At 42.0% G+C, this 17,999-nt stretch overlaps 1 protein-coding gene across 2 annotated transcripts in view; it reads left to right on the forward strand.

Moving 5' to 3' along the window:
* erp44 (endoplasmic reticulum protein 44) overlaps positions 1 to 17,999 on the forward strand; it is a 78,607-nt gene that overhangs the window by 22,195 nt on the left and 38,413 nt on the right. For both annotated transcript variants that reach the window (XM_073054276.1, XM_073054277.1), the window contains exons 2-4: positions 1,655 to 1,727; positions 2,560 to 2,599; positions 5,127 to 5,242. In XM_073054276.1, coding sequence (XP_072910377.1) covers positions 1,655 to 1,727; positions 2,560 to 2,599; positions 5,127 to 5,242 — 229 coding nt within the window. The remainder of the gene's footprint in view (positions 1 to 1,654; positions 1,728 to 2,559; positions 2,600 to 5,126; positions 5,243 to 17,999) is intronic.

A 17,999-nucleotide genomic window follows, 5' to 3' on the forward strand; every position in this document is an offset into this window, starting at 1 on the left:
TGGTCGAGCTGCGCGCTGGCACACGCTCCCCATGATAGGGCATCAGGGGGCTCATTGAGCCTTCCAGGCTGGTGCAGGATGTCATAGTTGTAGGTGGAGAGTTCTATTCTCCACCGCAAAATTTTATCATTTTTGATTTTGCCCCGCTGTTGGTTGCTGAACATGAATGCAACTGAGCGCTGGTTGGTCAGCAAGGTGAACCTTTTGCCGGCGAGATAGTGCCTCCAGTGCCTAATAGCTTCCACTATGGCCTGGGCTTCTTTCTCCACCGCAGAGGTACTGGAGAGCATTTTACGACCGGGAAAATTGGACATTGATCCTCCAGCTCCCGAAGCAGCTATTATTGCCTTTGAACTCTGGCTTGCATGCTTCCAATCGTACCTGGAAGAGATTCCCGTGACTGAGCCTGTTATTGATGGTGCATCACTATGATCAGTTAATGTGATCACAAGATGAATTTTAAAAGGATGCTTAAAGTTCTGAGATTATTACATGTTTTCTACCTACCTTGCATAATTTGGTCGTGAGACAGTATAATTACCTAAACTACATGCTGATAAAATTGGCTTAGTTTTAAATTTGAGCAAACATTTACTTTCAATTGACTGCATCAAGTCTGCTAAGCACCATATTGATAAATTATTTGAAATCTTGAAGTGTGCTTTGAGCTGTTTATACAAAATTCTTCAGATCGTGATCTAGAATGCATGTGCTACAAGCTCAACTGCCACTGTGCCTGCCTGTAACTGATCAAGAGCAGTGGTCTTCAAATCGTGATCTAGAATGCATGTGCTACAAGCTCAACTGCCACTGTGCCTGCCCGTAAGTAATCAAGAGCAGTGGTCAAAGACTAAAGAAAGTTGAGTGTTTATAATGTAACAGGGATAAAGTCTGAAATACAAGGCCCTTGACAGTGAAGCAGGATTAATTTGATAGAATAGAAGCTTGATAGAATATGATCTGAAGTAAACTATTCTCTTTTGCCCTGATTCACTGGCTTTTTAAACAAATTTGTTCCTTGATAGTTGCCATTTACTTTCATTGACATCGATGATTTAATTCAGAGGACAGTTATATTTCTGACATTGAAGGGCTAACTTGTACAGGTTTCTGACACTGGAAATGTTTCATGTACTTAAGTAATGGTAATCCATGAAAATAAAGCTCGATTGACAAGAAATAAAGTGAACATGAAATGAATTTAATCCTTGTTTTTTTTTCTAGTCCTGCAGAAATTAAAATTAAATTCTGAAAACTAATTCCAAAGGTTTCAATCAGTTAAGGGGCAAGGGAAGAGAGGAAGGGCAAAACAAACTCTAAACAAATGGTATTTCCATTTGAAATGTATTATAATATTTAACAAGTGACATTTACTTAGCCAAGGAGTTTGAAGGGTTGGTTCAGCATGGAAAATATTGCTATCCTCAGTTTCTTAAATGTTAGTATATAAGTAATAATTTGAATCGTGTTTATTTTACCTTTTTAAGTCGTGTACTGTAATTACAAGATTAAATAAAGGACTTGATTCTATTCAATTCAAGAGAACAATTGAGTATCATTTGTACTCTGTTCTTTGATTCATAACTTATGTGAATTGTATCTGTGGGCTGCCATCAAATAGAGCAACCTATTTAAAAAATTCTATTTCTTTCAGGGCATGTGGTTTAGTACTTCAATTCACAGTGAAATAATAAATCTTGATAGTGGAAATATTGATGAAATTTTAGGTAAGTGCTTTTTCATAATCTTCTGTTAGCTTTGCTTTCATATTAACTATAGGGATTGGAATCAATGTAGACCCTCAATGTAATCTGCCCAAGATTATATATTTGAAAATTTAAAAATACCCTGAGAGTTCATAGACTTCTTCATAGACTTGGGCAGTGGCAAAATGGACTCAGTAGATTCAATGATAAGAAACTGTAGGATTCTTAACATGAGGATTGCATTCTTGTATAGTGTATGTACCATATTGCCAGCCCTTTGCATTTTTTTGCACTCTTTAATGATCTGTTGAATTTTTTTTTAGTAATTTGTCTATTCCCCTTAAATTGGTTGGATTAATAATAGCAATAATGACAGTAAACTGAGAATGGTATCTTTCAAATTCATAACTTCCTAATCTAATTTCAATCGCAGTCATTTGCTATTGTGGTCTTCAAGTTGATAATGACTAGAAGAATTTTTACCTTTACTAAATTTGATCATAGTTTAAAGATTAATTACAGATCAGGATTGTGTATTAAAATTAAGCTATTCTACATAACTTTATTAATTGTATCTTCTCGAATGCCTGAATTTAAAAGGTATATTGATATGTTGTGGCACTAATTGGGAAATTATTGATTCAACACACTGGGTACAAGTAGTATTAAAACTGCAACTAAATTGAAATTTTGTTCTGCACTGTTTGCACCACAGTTTGCATAGTTCGCACATAATTATTTGTTAACATAGTATTTACTACAATCTCTTAAATTTTGAATTTTAAATCTGTAATGTGTTATTGTCTATTAACTTGTAATTTCCTTTTCTTCTTCCACCCTCCAAACCACATAGGCAATGCAGATGTTGCTCTAGTCAATTTTTATGCAGATTGGTAAGTGGGGCATTTAAAAACAACTTTTAAATAATATAACATCTGTTTTTAGAATGTTTTTCATCCCCCGCTCTTGGTCCTGAGGAGTGATCCTTTAGCAACTCTCACAGCCCTCAATTTGGTGATGTTAGATGATAAGCTGCAGGAACTTTAGTAACCCAACATGAGGACTGAAAGGAAATCTCAAAACTGTTTGCTGGTTTTGTTTTATTAACGGTAACAGGAAGAATGGTAAGAATAACCAGGGAAGATATTTGCAATATAATGCAGATTTGAGTCGGTAGGGGAGGCACATCAACATGACTCAGTTTCTCAAGGATGCCCCTCTACACACTGCAGCATTGACTGCAAAAGCAATAAAATTGGTGCCTCCAAAATATTTATGCCAATAGCATTACAAACTATTGAAGAATGGCAAAGGAATTTGCTGTGAATGTTGTAAGAAAGTTTATCTGAACTTTTATTAACTTTAATTATCTAAAAGCAAAAGTATTAAAATATAGGAATAAAGTATTAATAATAAAATGAGTAAGAATACGTGACAAAAGGATATCAAATTGAACATGACTATTTCATAGCTTATTCCTTATCACTGGAATGTCATGACGTGTCTAGTTTGAGTTAGTTTTTAGTTTATTTTTTTTTGATTTTTTTTTCTTTATTATACCTGATAATTGGCTGTAACCACCAAGTTTTATGCCTCATTCTTGACTTCTGAAAAACCTGAATCACAATATCACCTGATTCAACAATTGGTAGAAAGTACTTTTTGCGAGCATAAATTGATTTTTAATTATTGGAAATTAAATACAAGGGTGAGTTACTTTGCAGTAGTTCCCACGACTTGGAGATTCCAGTCTTGAATTTCTTTTTCAGAGGCGTGTACATGATAGCATAAATGTGCTATTTTTAAGAATCTTAAAATCAGTGGAAGTATTGATTTGAATTGATAAGAATGGAATCCCTTTAAATTCTAATTAGTAGCTTTTTATTTGTAATTTCAAGCAAAGACGTGTATTGAGCAACAAATACAATGCTGGAGGAACACAACAGGTCAGGCAGCATCAATGGAGAGGAATCAGTAGTTGCCATTTCGGGACTGGAAAGGAAAGGGGAAGAAGCAAGAATGAGGAGGAGGGAGGGGAAGGAATACAAGCTGAGGACTGTCCTTTTAAATATCCTTTTAAAATCAGTTTTTCTTGGTTTCTGTAATCACTTTTATAATCAGAAAAATTAAAGGTGTATCAACTGATATCTGTAGAGGTGAAATGTTATTTTCATCTTGCTGTCAACTACTTGTAATGTAGGAATGAGACTATTTCACTAGTGGTACCTGAATTTTGTCTTTTGAATTTTTTCCCCCCTCCCTTTGTGTTAATAGAGCACACAAACATTTTTTCCAATTTAACAGAAGGGTATGGCCCGAAACAGCAACTGTCTAGGTGCAATCATGAATGAATTACTATACAATAATTTCCCAACAGTTAAAAGGTAAAATGGTATTTGCTGCCTTATTGCAAAGCAGTTCGAGTTTAAGTTGTAACAGTTGCCACTAGGTTATGCACAGGGATCAAGCCTACAAAATAAGGGTCTGGTCATTTTTAACAGGTGAGTTTAATAAAATTCTTAAGCATAGTGGGAGCCAGATATAAAATGTATTTCAGGTGGGGATTGTTCATTTGAAAGATTGGGGAATTAAGGGTTAAGGTGAACTGGCAAATAAATGAGGAACCGAGACCCACTTATCAGCTATGATCTTATTGAATAGCAGGACAGTCTATTCCTACTCCTAATATTTCTGATTTTGGATGCAATGTCTCTCCCTATAGATACTATTGTTTCTAGCAAACATTTTTCTATCTGCAAATAAGTTTGCATTTTAGTGCTCCATTTTTCTAAAAGCATTTCCTGACTCACTCATAAACAGAAGTACTCACAAAGAACTTGGAAATTAGATTGAGAACAATTTATTCTAGTGCTAAGTGATTTAAGATGTACTTGCAATAAACTGAAATGTATTAACATGTTTCCTGTGTCACTTTGTCACCTCAGAGAATCAACCAGGGGCTCAGATCGATTGCTTTGTTTCTCCATCAAATCACATCAATCACCTGCTCAATTCTCCTCATTTACTTCCAGGACAACTAGGTCTTCAAAGTGTAGTGCCAGACTGACACCCCTTCTAAGGGAAGTCCCATATATGCTTCCTACCCTTAAACTCCCACTCAGCCACTGACCTGAATGGTGACAGCACACCAGGCACTGGTTAGTCCTGTGATATGTATTTCCTTTTTGCTTAGAAGATTCTAAGATGTTGATGTCACCTGGTAACTGATGCTTTGCATGAAATATTATAGTAAGTCATAGTTATAGTAAGTCAAACACAACTGTATGAAAACATCTATGATGCTGTTGAAGAAAAATTACCAACTGTTTCAAACTGAAAAGAAGATGGACACCATAAAGAACAAAAAGGAAGATGTTGCGCTTTTTTTTTTGTTTTGACATTGAGATGTACTTTCACCAGGTGTCGATTCAGTCAAATGCTACATCCTATCTTTGAAGAGGCGTCTTCACTTGTAAAAGAAGAATTTCCAGATCCAAAGCACATAGTCTTCGCTAGGGTTGATTGTGACCAACATTGTGAGTAACCAAATTCAATAAATATAATCATGGAATTGATAAAAGAGCTTGAACGTAAAATGGAAAATATAGCAATAACCAAAGTGGTGTCAAAACTGATTGTCAATGGGAATTTTGGTGATTTGGTGGGCTTTGTGCAGTGAAGTTCTACAAGAGTCCACACTTATTTCTTGAAGATTTGCTTTTGTATGTAAGGACTATCATAAAAATTTTGCTGATGCTATAATTGACAGTGGCCTGTGAGGGAGATGGTGTTCTTAAGAAGGAAATGAAAAAATTGACATGTAATTCAAAAATTGGTCTGCCAGCACAGTGTAAACATGTTAATTGAGCCATATCTAGAGCACCACTGGGCATTTTTAGTCATCACATTATGGGAGGGTTATAGAAGCACTAGCAAGGATGCCAAGAATGATTAGAAGGGTATTGCCAGAGCTAATGAGTTACAGCTTTGAGGAAAACTGGGATTCAGTGTTTTAATTGAACTGTATAAATATGAAATACCTAAATGAGGTTACTTAGAAAACATCTTTTTCACTTAGCAGCAAAGTCAGTAACAATGGCAGAGATTTAAGCATACAATAAGATTAAGAGAATTAGTTGGCACAATGACCAGTGGCGTGTCTGTAACTCACTGCCTAAAGAGTTGATGAAGATTTAAAAATCACATTTTTTTAAAAAAAGAGCAGAATGAGTACTGAGTTCTGCAGTTTATGATTATGAGCTGGGGAATGAGATTTATCGTAAATTTGTTTTGGTCCACAAAGACACAGAACCAAAAGGCTGTCTCTGCCAAAAATTTTAATGATTTAGCTGATGTGTATATCTATTGCCTGACTTTCATGAATCTTCATTGCTCTCTGTTCTAAATAAAGGTAATGTTAGTAATTATTTCCAGTATTTCTGCATAATTAAACATTTGGTATCTATGCATCAGCAAGTGACAAAAAGATAAACTATCATGAAATATTACATTAAATAAATCAGTGACTCGTGGTTATATTGTTTAAATCCATGATAATCATTATATTTCAAAGTAAATTTATTATCTAAGTACATATATCTCCCCAAATACTACCCTGAGATTCATTTTCTTGCGGGCATTCACAGTAAATATAAACAAACAATAGAATCAATGGGAAAAACCGCGTACAACAAGACGGACAAACAACCAATGTGCAGAAGTCAACACTGCAAATACAAAAAATAAAAATGATAATAAATAAGCAATAAATATTGAGAACTTGAAATGAAGAATCTTTGAAAGTGAGTCTAATGGGTTGTGGGAGCAGTTCAGTGTTGGTGTGAGTGAAGTTGAGTAAAGTTATCCTTTCTGCTTCAAGAGCCTGATGGTTGAGGGTTAGTAACTGTTACTGAATCTGGTGGTGTGAGTGCAGAGGCTTCTGTACCTCAGGACAGGAGGGAGAAGAAAGCATGGCCTAGATGGTGGTTTCCTGCAACAGTATTCATTGTAGGTGTGCTCAATGGTAGGGAGGGCTTACCCATGATGACTGGACTATATCCACTACTTTTTGTAGGCTTTTCCACTGAAAGGCATTGACATTTCCATACCAGGCTCTGATGCAACCAGTCAGTAGACTCTCCACTGCACATTTATAGATACTTGTCAGAGTTTTAGATGATATGCCAAATTTGGACTAACTAGATGTGTAATGAGAAAGTAAAGGTGCTGTGGTGTTTTCTTTGTAATGACAATTACGTGTTGGACTCAGGACAGATCATCCAAAATGATAGCACTGAGTTGCTGACCCTCTCCACATCCAGCCGGGTTTTCAGTCTCCTGCCTACATGCTAATATTCACCATCCAAAATTCCTCCTTTCGTAACTAACCATATACACAGATCTTTGTGAAAATGATGTCAGAAACTTGATTCATTCTTTGAAATTGAAGTATAGTGTATAGATTGTATTCTGCATATTTGAAATGCAGCTCTTAAATTGGTTACAGTAACTTATTACATTTTTTCATAATTTCACTATTGTGTACAAGACTTGAGGTCTTACTACATCTCACTCTGAAGAGGATGTACTGGGGTGCCATGGTAGTGTGTGGTTAGCATGATGCTGTTATAGCTTGGTGTTTTGGAGTTTAATTCTGTAAGGAGTCTCCATGTGTCCTCCCCATGGAATGCGTGGGTTTCCTCTGGATGCTCTGGTTTCTTCCCACAAGCCAAAGATTGTGAACTGTCCTGTGATTAGGTTAGGGTTAATTGGGGTTGTGGGATTGCTGGGTAATGTGACTCAAAGGACCGGAAGGGCCTGCTCCATGCTATATTGCTAAATAAATATATATAGTTCCATGTTTTATAAATTGAAATGTTTACTTTAAGTGTTGACTTTTCAATCTGTTGATAAACAGAGAAACTTGTGATTGTGATTAGACTTGTGCAGTGGTAGATTGCAAACTAGATGGACTTTGGTAGTCTGCCTTCCATTGGTGTCATTAACGTAAAACGTTTCTTAAACTTGTATGTTTGCCTTCATAGTTGAGAGAATTTTCAGTTTTAAGGAAAATTAGTCTCTTGTATGACTTGTACAACACCTTTCAGAAGGTAATGGGAATTGTATGCTACTTTGGAGTACGTGTTCAAATTTATTAACAAAGTACATAACCAACTGCAGAACGCACACCCTGATGGGCTGTTTATTGTCGCCGTTGATTTTAACCACGTGAACCTTAAGTCAGTGCTCCCCAAATTCCATCAGTATGTGGACTTTGCAACGAGGGGGGAGAACGTGTTGGACCTTGTTTACACAAACATTGCCGGCACATACCGAGCAGAGCCCTGCCCCCACCTCGGTTACTCAGACCACATTTCTGTTACGCTAATCCCAGCATACAAACCGCTTGTCAGGCACTCCAGACCAGTTCAGAAGCAGGTGAAAACCTGGCCAGCAGGAGCCATCTCTGCTCTTCAAGACTGCTTTGAGCACACTGACTGGCACACGTTCAGGGAGGCTGCAACCGATGGTGACTCTACCAACTTAGAAGAGTACACGGCATCAGTGACCAGCTACATCAGCAATGAGTAACATCATTGATGATGTTAATCTGTCCAAGACCATCACTATATGCGCTAACCAGAAGCCATGGATGACCGCGGAGGTGCGTGCGCTGCTGAGAACCCGTGACTCCGCCTTCATAGCAGGCGACAAGGCAGCCCTAACAACAGCAAGAGCCAAACTGTCCCGGGCCATCAGAGGGGCAAAGCGTGCACACGCCCAGCTAATCCACAATCACTTCCAGGACAGCGGTGACATGCGGCGCATGTGGAAGTGCATCCAGGACATCACCAATTACAGGATAACATCACCTGACTGTGCGGGTGATGCCTCCCTCCCAGATACGCTGAATAACTTCTACGCCCACTTTGAAGCGGAAAATGACATGGCGGCGAGGAAGTCCACCTCCCCCCCACAAATGACCAGGTGCTGTGTCTCACCGTGGCCGATGTGAGAAGAACCCTGTGCAGGGTCAACCCGTGGAAGGCTGCTGGACTAGACAACGTGCCTGGTAGAGTGCTCAGAGGATGTGCAGACCAGCTAGCAGATGTTCTGACTCACATCTTCAACATCTTCTTGAGCAGCGTCACCATTCCAAGTTGCTTCAAGGCCGTCACCATCGTCCCCGTGCCGAAGAAGTCTTCAGTGTCCTGCCTAAATGACTACCGTCCGGTTGTACTCACATCCACCATCATGAAGTGTTTCAAGAGGCTCGTCATGAGGCACATCAAGACCCTGCTGCACCCCTCACTGGACCCCCTGCAGTTTGTGTACCGCCCAACCGCTCAACAGATGACGCCATTCCCATCACCCTCCACCTGGCCCTAACCCACATGGACAAAAAAGACACATACGTTTGGATGCTTTTCATAGACTTCAGCTCAGCATTCAACACAATCATCCCTCAGAAACTGATTGGAAAGCTGAGCCTACTGGGCCTGAACACCTCCCTCTGCAAATGGATCCTAGACTTCCTGACCGGGAGACCTCAGTCAGTCTGGAACAGCAACAACATCTCCAACACCATCACACTGAGCAGGGGGCCCCCCCCCAGGGCTGTGTGCTCAGTCCACTGCTGTTCACTCTGCTGACCCACGACTGTGCTGCAACACACAGCTCGAACCACATCATCAAGTTCACCAATGACACGACTGTGGTGGGTCTCATCAGCAAGAACGACGAGTCAGCTTACAGAAAGGAGGTGCAGCAGCTAACGGACTGGTGCAGAGCCAACAACCTGTCTCTGAATGTGAACAAAAGAGATGGTTGTTGACTTCAGGAGAGCATGGAGTGACCATGCCCCACTGAACATCGACAGCTCCTCGGTAGAGATCGTTCAGAGCACCAAATTCCTTGGTGTTCACCTGGCGGAAAATCTCACCTGGTCCCTCAACACAAGCTCTATAGCAAAGAAAGCCCGGCAGCGTCTCTACTTTCTGCGAAGGCTGAGGAAAGTCCATCTCCCACCCCCCATCCTCATCACATTCTACAGGGGTTGTATTGAGAGCATCCTGAGCAGCTGCATCACTGCCTGGTTCGGAAATTGCACCATCTCGGATTGCAAGACCCTAAGCAAACAGCATTATGAAGGACCCCACGCACCCCTCATACGAACTTCTCCTTCCTGCTGTCTGGGAAAAGGCAGCAAAGCATTCGGGCTCTCACGACCAGACTATGTAACGGTTTCTTCCCCCAAGCTATCAGACTTCTCAATACCCAAAGCCTGGACTGACACCTTACTGCCCTATTGGCTTGTTTATTAATTATTGTAATGCCTGCACTGTTTTGTGCACTTTATGCAGTCCTGGGTAGGTCTGTAGTCTAGTTTTTTCTGTGTTGTTTTTTACGTAGCTCAGTCTAGTTTTTGTACTCGTGTAACACCATGGTCCTGAAAAACGTCTCATTTTTACTATGTACTGTACCAGCAGTCATGGTCGAAATGACAATAAAAAGTGACGTGACTTGACTTGATATGTCACCAAAGGGATGTGTTACACCTAGCAAGGAGAGGCTGATGATGGGGCAAAATTTCATTCAACAGGATGAGTTCAATGTAAAGGCTGGACAAGATTGAAAAGGGTGAATACAGAACTGAAAATGTTACATTTGAATGCGTGCAGTATACAAAGGTAGGTAGATGAACTTGTAGCCCAGTTACAGATTAGCATACAGTGGCATGCAAAAGTTTGGGTACCCCTGGTCAAAATTCCTGTTACTGTGAATAGTTGAGTAGAAGATGAACTGATCTCCAAAAGTCATACAACATTCTTTTCAACATTTTAAACAAGATTAGTGTACTATTTTTGTTTTGTACAATTTTAAAGTGGGGAGAAAAGGAAAGGAGCACCATGCAAAAGTTTGGCACCCCAAGAGATCCAAGCTCTCAGATAGCTTTTACCAAGGTCTCAGACCTTAATTAGCTTATTAGAGCTATGACTTGTTCACAGTCATTGTTAGGAAAGGCCAGCAGAAATCTCAAAGCTTTATAAATACCCTGACTCCTCAAACCTTGTCCCAACAATCAGCAGCCATGAGCTCCTCTAAGCAGCTCCCTCAAAGTTAAAGTCTGTCCCGAGCCTTATAGGCTCACCAAGCTGGTGCTTATTCCGGTTTCCGTGGCGTGAAGCGACTGAGAGTACAAGACGCCCCACCCTGGATTGGACGCCAGTCTATTGCGAGGTTAAACCCAAGCATTTTGCCGGTACCTATTTTCAGCTGGGTGGACTAGAACAATGTGTGGTTAAGTGCCTTGCTCAAGGACACAATACACTGCCTCGGCCGAGGCTCAAACTCATGACCTTCAGGTCGCTAGACCAACACCTTAACCACTTCGCCACGTGCCACACAAGCAGCTGCCTACCACTCTGAAAATTAAAATAAATGATGCCCACAAAGCAGGAGGAGGCTATAAGAAGATAGCAAAGCATTTTCAGGTAGTCGTTTCCTCAGTTCGTAATGTAATTAAGAAATGGTAGCTAACAGGAACGGTGGAGGTCAAGTTGAGGTCTGGAAGACCAAGAAAACTTTCCGAGAGAACTGCTCATAGGATTGCTAGAAAGGCAAATCAAAACGCCTGTTTGACTGCAAAAGACCCTCAGGAAGATTTAGCAGAGTCTGGAGTGATGGTGCACTGTTCTACTGTGCAGCAACACCTGCACGAATATGACCTTCATGGAAAAGTCATCAGAAGAATACCTTTCCTGCATCCTCACCACAAAATTCAGTGTCAGAAGTTTGCAAAGGAACATCTAAACCAGCCTGATGCATTTTGGAAACAAGTCCTGTGGACTGAAGAAGTTAAAATAGAACTTTTTGGCCACAATGGACAAAGGTATGTTAGGAGGGAAAAGGGTGCAGAATTTCATGAAAATAACACCTCTCCAACTGTTAAGCATGGGGGTGGATCGATCATGCTTTGGGCTTGTGTTGCAGCCAGTGGCACAGGGAACATTTCACTGATAGAGGGAAGAATGAATTCAATTAAATACCAGCAAATTCTGTAAGCAAACATCACGCCATCTGTAAAAAAAACTGAAGATGAAAAGAGGATGGCTTCTGCAACAGGATAATGATCCTAAACACACCTCAAAATCCACGAGGTGCAAGCTGAAGGTTTTGCCACGGCCCTCACAGTCCCCCGACCTAAACATAATCGAAAATCTGTGGATAGACCTCAAGAGAACAATGCATGCAGGACGGCCCAAGAATCTCACAGAACTAGAAGCTTTTTGCAAGGAAGAATGGGCGAAAATCCCCCAAGCAAGAATTGGAAGACTCTTAGCTGGCTGCAGAAAACGTTTACAAGCTGTTGCCAAAGGGGGTGTTACTAAGTACTGACCATGCAGGGTGCCCAAACTTTTGCTTTGGGCCTTTTTCCTTTTTTGTTATTTTGAAACTGTAAAAGATGGAAATAAAAAAAAAAGTAATCTTGCTTAAAATATTAAAGAAATGTGTCATCTTTAACTTTATGCCTTTGGGAAATCAGGTCATCTTTTACTCGCTTAGCTATTCACAGTAACAGAAATTTTGATCGGGGTGCCCAAACTTTTGCGTGCTACTGTATATAAAATTGTGACATCACTGAATCATGCTGAAAGAAGATTATATCAGGGAGCTTAATGTCCAAGGATACACATTGTATCGAAAGGACAGGCAGGAAGCAAAGGGGGTGGCATGGCTCTGTTGGTAAGATATGAAATACAAAAAGGTGACACAAGGTCAGAAGATGTTGAATCATTGTGGATAGAGCCAAGGAGATGCAAGAGTAAAAAGACTCTTAATAGGATTTTTATACAGACCCCCTCCCTCCCTGCAAAACAAGGGTGTAGTCTACAAATTGCAACAGGATATAAAAAATGCATGCCAAATAGGCAATGTCACAGCCGATTTCAATACGCGGGTAGATTAGGAAAATCAGGTTGGTGCTGGCTCCCAAGAGGCAGAAATTTCTAGAATGTCTATGAAATGGCTTTTTAGAGCAGCTAATAGTTCGGCCACTAGAGGACCAGCTATTCTGGATTGTGTATTGTATGATAAACTAGAATTGATTAGAGAGCTTAAGGTAAAAGAACCCTTGAGGGCAAGAGATCATAATATGATCGAATTCACACTGAAATTTGAGGAGAAGCTAAAGTCAGATGTATCAGCAATACGGTAGAGTAAAGGGAATTACAGAGGTATGGGAGAGGAGTTAGCCAAAAATTGGTTTTAGGTGGGTGGGGGGGTGGGTGGGGGGGACAGGACACTGGCAGGGATGATGGCTGAGCAGCAATGGCTGGAATTTCTGGGAGCAATTCGGAAGGCACAGGATACATCCCAAAGAGGAAGAAGTATTTTAAAGGCAAGATGACAACTGTAGCCAGCAAGAGAAATCAAAGCCAACATAAAAAGCCAAAGGGAGGGTAAATGATAGAGTAAAATTTAGTGGGATGTTAGAGGATTGGGAAGCTTTTAAAAACCAACAGGAGGCAACTAAAAAAGTCATTAAGTTAAAGATGGAATATGAAAGTAAGCTAGCCAGAAATATTAAAGAGGATACCAAAAGTTTCTTCAGATACATAAAATGTAAACGAGAGCAAGAGTGGATATTGGAACACTGGGAAACAATGCTGGAGAGGTAGTAATGGGGGACAAGGAAATGGTGGATGAACTTAAGTACTTTATATCAGTCTTCACTATGGAAGAGACTAGCTGTATGCTGAAAATTTGAAAGTATCAGGGGTCAGAAGTGTGTGAAGTTGCCATTACTAGGGAGAAGGTCTTTGGGGAAACTGAAAGGTCTGGAACTAGATAAAGTCACCTGGACCAGATGGTGTTCACCCCAGGGTTCTGAAAGAGATGGTTGAAGAGAATGTGGAGGCATTAATAAAGATCCTTCAAGAATCACTAAATTCTAGAATGGCTCTGTGTTACGAAAACCCCGTAACCAGGTAACTTACCAGCAAAGATAGATGGATCAGCTGAGTCGGATGCTACTATTTTCAAACGTTTTATTCAATAAGGGCACAAACGTATGGTTAATACAAACATTCAAATCGTCAAAACTCAATCTAAAACGCAGGTACATTAATAATCACTCAGAAATAAGCTCTTTCGTTGTCTAGGGTATAATACTGAGTCCAATTGGAAATATAAAGAGTCACTCTGAAGTCTGCAGGCTTTTCTCTTTTGGTTTCACGTGTTGGAGAGAGAGAGAGATAAAACGGAAAAACTTGCCGTTTACATCCGTGGAATCAGGGGAGCGATCTTCCCCGTTGTTAGTTAAAAGCGATCTTCCGTTGGTTCCAGCCACAAACCCCGCATTCGGAATTTAACGCACGTGGCTTATTTCAAAATGGCTTCCCGTTCCCACGGGAAGCGTTATCGTGCTTCTTGGTGTCTCCTTGGTGCGTCTGAGGGTCGTCCTCTTTCAGACCCTTCTTTATACTGCCTCACGGGATCTCAGGTGTCAATCAGGTTGCAGGTGATGCAATCTCTCTCTCAACCAGCCCACTTTGCCCGAGGGCTTTACAATGTCCCTGCGAGTTGGCACGTCTGCAGTTCCCAGGTGTCTCCTGAGAACAATGCCACAGTCACCAGCTTTTGTCCCAGTGGAATGTCTTTCCATTTCCTGTGTCCATTCAGCCTGTCTCTCTCTCTCTCTCTTGGGTCATTGACCCCCCTTTCACTAGGACTCTTGCAATTCTCACAAAGGAGGGGGCTGGTATCATAACACCTCCCCTCTTAAAAAGGTTTTTACCAGCGGTTAAAACCCAGAGTGGTACAGTCTTACAGAAATTTTGAATCTAATACAATACAGCTGCTTTTCTTTTCACTACAGAGTAATACAGTTATACATTCAAGTCAGCATCTAAACAGTTAACAAGTACAGTGCCCCTTTTCTTTAATACCTTAACCTCATGTGCCCTACTAACGCCTGGTAGCATCAAACTTCAGCTCAATAACCACCTTATTTATTTGCTTTCTTCGGCAACATAACTAAGGAGGTGTGATCTTAGCTTACATACATCTACAAAGGTTCATGCAAAAGACAAATTTTTATGCTACTTTCAAACTTAACAGTCAAGCTTCCATGGGTGTTGTCTTTATTATTCACATACTTTGTCAAAATCCCTTAAAACCGGCTTCTGCTATTTTAAAAATCGCGCCCCCATTAACCCTCGCCTTTTTTCCGGTTAATTCCCTCGTGGCGATCTTGGGCACCCTGGCGAAATAAGCTTTCGCCCGCTCCTTTCATAGGAGTTATTTTATCAGCGTGTTCCAAACTTAGACCACCCAATTCCTTAATTTTAGGCCATTTGTCGTTTTTCTCTTCAGGACCCGTCATGCTATTAGTTTCCAATTTAAGATCCGCAAGCGATCTCGCTTTGTTCAGACAGCATTTCAAATTCTGCCTTTTCACAGCACCCTCTTGAATAACAATAGCGTGTGGGGCACCTTTACATTCCAAATCAACCTGTAATTGATTCGCAGGCACCGTGTTACCAAGCCATTGTCTCTGCAGCCTGGTTGCTGCTTCTGACATCAATCCAGACATTAAATTTTCTTCCTTTGATTTGGGAATTACAGATTTCCCGTCTCCCTCCACAACAACAGTTATCTCCCCATTCGTAAACTCCACATTAACTCTGAAGACCCCCTTCTGTACAACCCTCTGGGAACTCACACTTCCCAAGGTTAACCCCTTTTTCCCCGAACCAGGTCTATCTGACTCACGAGGACGGCCGCCCCGTTCCCCTGAATCAAATACCTCAGACTTCCCCTGAGCTCTGTTACCAGGTTCAGCACCACGTGCGCCCCCATCTTGGACACACTCAAACGGGACATTGGCCCCTTCCAGGCTTTCAATACCCGTACCTTTTTCAAATTCTAACGTCCCCCGATCCTTCCAGTTACTCTCTAGGCAGCCCCCCGTTGGGGAAGGCGCAACCCTGCGAGCTGAAACAACCTCCTCGGCCATTTCAGCTGACTTCTCCACGGCAAGGGTACCCTTCTCCTCTAAGACTGCCCTCATTTCACTCTCGGGACCATCGAGAACATCTTTAGGACTCTCAACTTCTCCAAACAATTCTGCCAAACCAGACAGATCAACCACGTCCAACTCTGGACGTTTTAACAGCTTTATCCGTTTCTCATCTTTATTTCCTACCTCTAGGACCTTTCTCTTCACTAAGGGGAGGGCTATCTCCTTACCCTTACCCCATTTTACTTTACTACCTTCCGTTTTACCACCCTCTGAACCCTCGTGGTGTAGGGTCGGTAAAAACGTCTGGGCCAATTTCAAACTGCGCGCGGTCCCAGTCGCCGCTCTCGACAGGCTGCGAGTGACCGCGCATGCGCGATAGCTCGGGGACTCCATGGGCGGGGCCTCAACTATCAGGGCGGTTCCCATCTTCCCACCCGCGAGGTCATTACCCAACAGGAGGTCCACGCCCTCCCCCGGTAACTCCGGCAGGACTCCTAGCTCCACAGGTCCCGACACCAACTCGCAATCGAGAAAGACCCTATGCAAAGGCACGACCGTGATCTGGTTCCCGATTCCTCTCAGGGCAACCTCCCCCGTCCGAGGGCCGAAATTTAACACATTACGGCTAATTAACGATAGTTCCGCCCCCGTGTCTCTCCAAATTCGTACAGGGATGGGGGGGTCCCCTTCCCTCAAAGACACGGTTCCTTCGGAACTAAATGTCTCCCGCCCCTCCGGTACTCCATCTACCTGGGGCCCTCTTGTCAACGTCCTGATTACCACTGCACGCCCGATAGGGATCGCTGCTCTCTCCCTCTCTGGCTCCTTTCTCAGAGCAAAGCACTTTGATGCAATATGTCCCACCTTTCCACAATTAAAACAGTTTAAACCAGGAGATCTCCAGGTTTCCTGTCTGTTATCCTCACTTTTTGTGCTAGCTCCCGGTGGAGTTTCTCCCTTAGCCGGCGGACTGTCCCTACCATTCCGACGGTCTCTCGGGTAACTTTTTGGCGAGGAAAACTTTGTCTTGTGGGTTAGGGCATATTCATCTGCGAGCCTAGCCATCTCTGAGATGGACTGATTCGTCCTCTCACTTAAATACATTCGGATCTCTTCCGGAACGCAACTTTTAAATTCCTCAATCAAAACTAGCTCCCTGAGACGCCCATAGTCCTCGGCCACCTTTTCAGCTGTGCACCAACGATTCAAGAGCACACCCTTCTCATGGGCTAGCTCGGTATACGTTTGATTCCACCCTCTTTTTAAATTTCGGAACCTTTGTCTATACGCCTCAGGTACTAACTCGTAACCTCGGAGAATGGCCTCCTTTACTTGATCATAATTCCCGTCCCTTTCTGTGGGCAGCGCGGCATATACCCGCTGTGCTTTTCCTCGTAACACACTTTGTAACAACGCCACCCATTGCTCTCTGGGCCACTGCTGATTCTCTGCCACCTTTTCAAAGAGCAAGAAATAACTATCAACATCCGTCTCCTCGAACGGGGGGACCAACCTCAACGCCCGACTAATATCAAACCCCTCTTTCTCTCCCCCTTGAGTTCTTCGCTCTTGTTTCCGCCTGTCCAGCTCCAATTCATAGTTCCTCTGTTTCTCTCTCTCTTCTGCTTCTAGCTGCTTTAGTTTGAACACCTGCTCTCTTTCCCTCTCGGCTTCTCTTGCCCTCTCGGCTTCTCTTGCCCTCTCGGCTTCTCTCTCTGCAGCCTTCTGAGCTGCGTCTATTTCTAGCTGCTTTATTTTAAACTCATGTTCCAGCCTTGCTTTCTCCAACTCTGCCTGATTTGTCCCACTCACTAATCTCCTTTCGGGAATATTTTCCAAATCCTCAGCTGTAAACACCTTCTTCCCAACGTAATGCTGTTGTATGACCCTTAGCACTTCCTGCTTTTTCATTGCTGGCTTCACCGCTGTGAGGTCTAAGGCCTGCGCCAAACTTACTAAGTCTGATTTTGTAGCCTTCCCTAGCGCCTCTACCGTCGGGTTTCTCCTAAATTCCGACACATCCATCTTTGCTGGTTTCCCGTCTGACTACCTGCGTAACCAGATTTAAGTTTGGACTTACAGCCCGATTCACTGACCCTCCCGTTTGGTTTCAAATCCGGGACGAGCAACCCACTTGTTACGAAAACCCCGTAACCAGGTAACTTACCAGCAAAGATAGATGGATCAGCTGAGTCGGATGCTACTATTTTCAAACGTTTTATTCAATAAGGGCACAAACGTATGGTTAATACAAACATTCAAATCGT

Source organism: Hemitrygon akajei, chromosome 8 (assembly GCF_048418815.1).
Source record: "Hemitrygon akajei chromosome 8, sHemAka1.3, whole genome shotgun sequence".
Lineage (NCBI taxonomy): Eukaryota > Metazoa > Chordata > Chondrichthyes > Myliobatiformes > Dasyatidae > Hemitrygon > Hemitrygon akajei.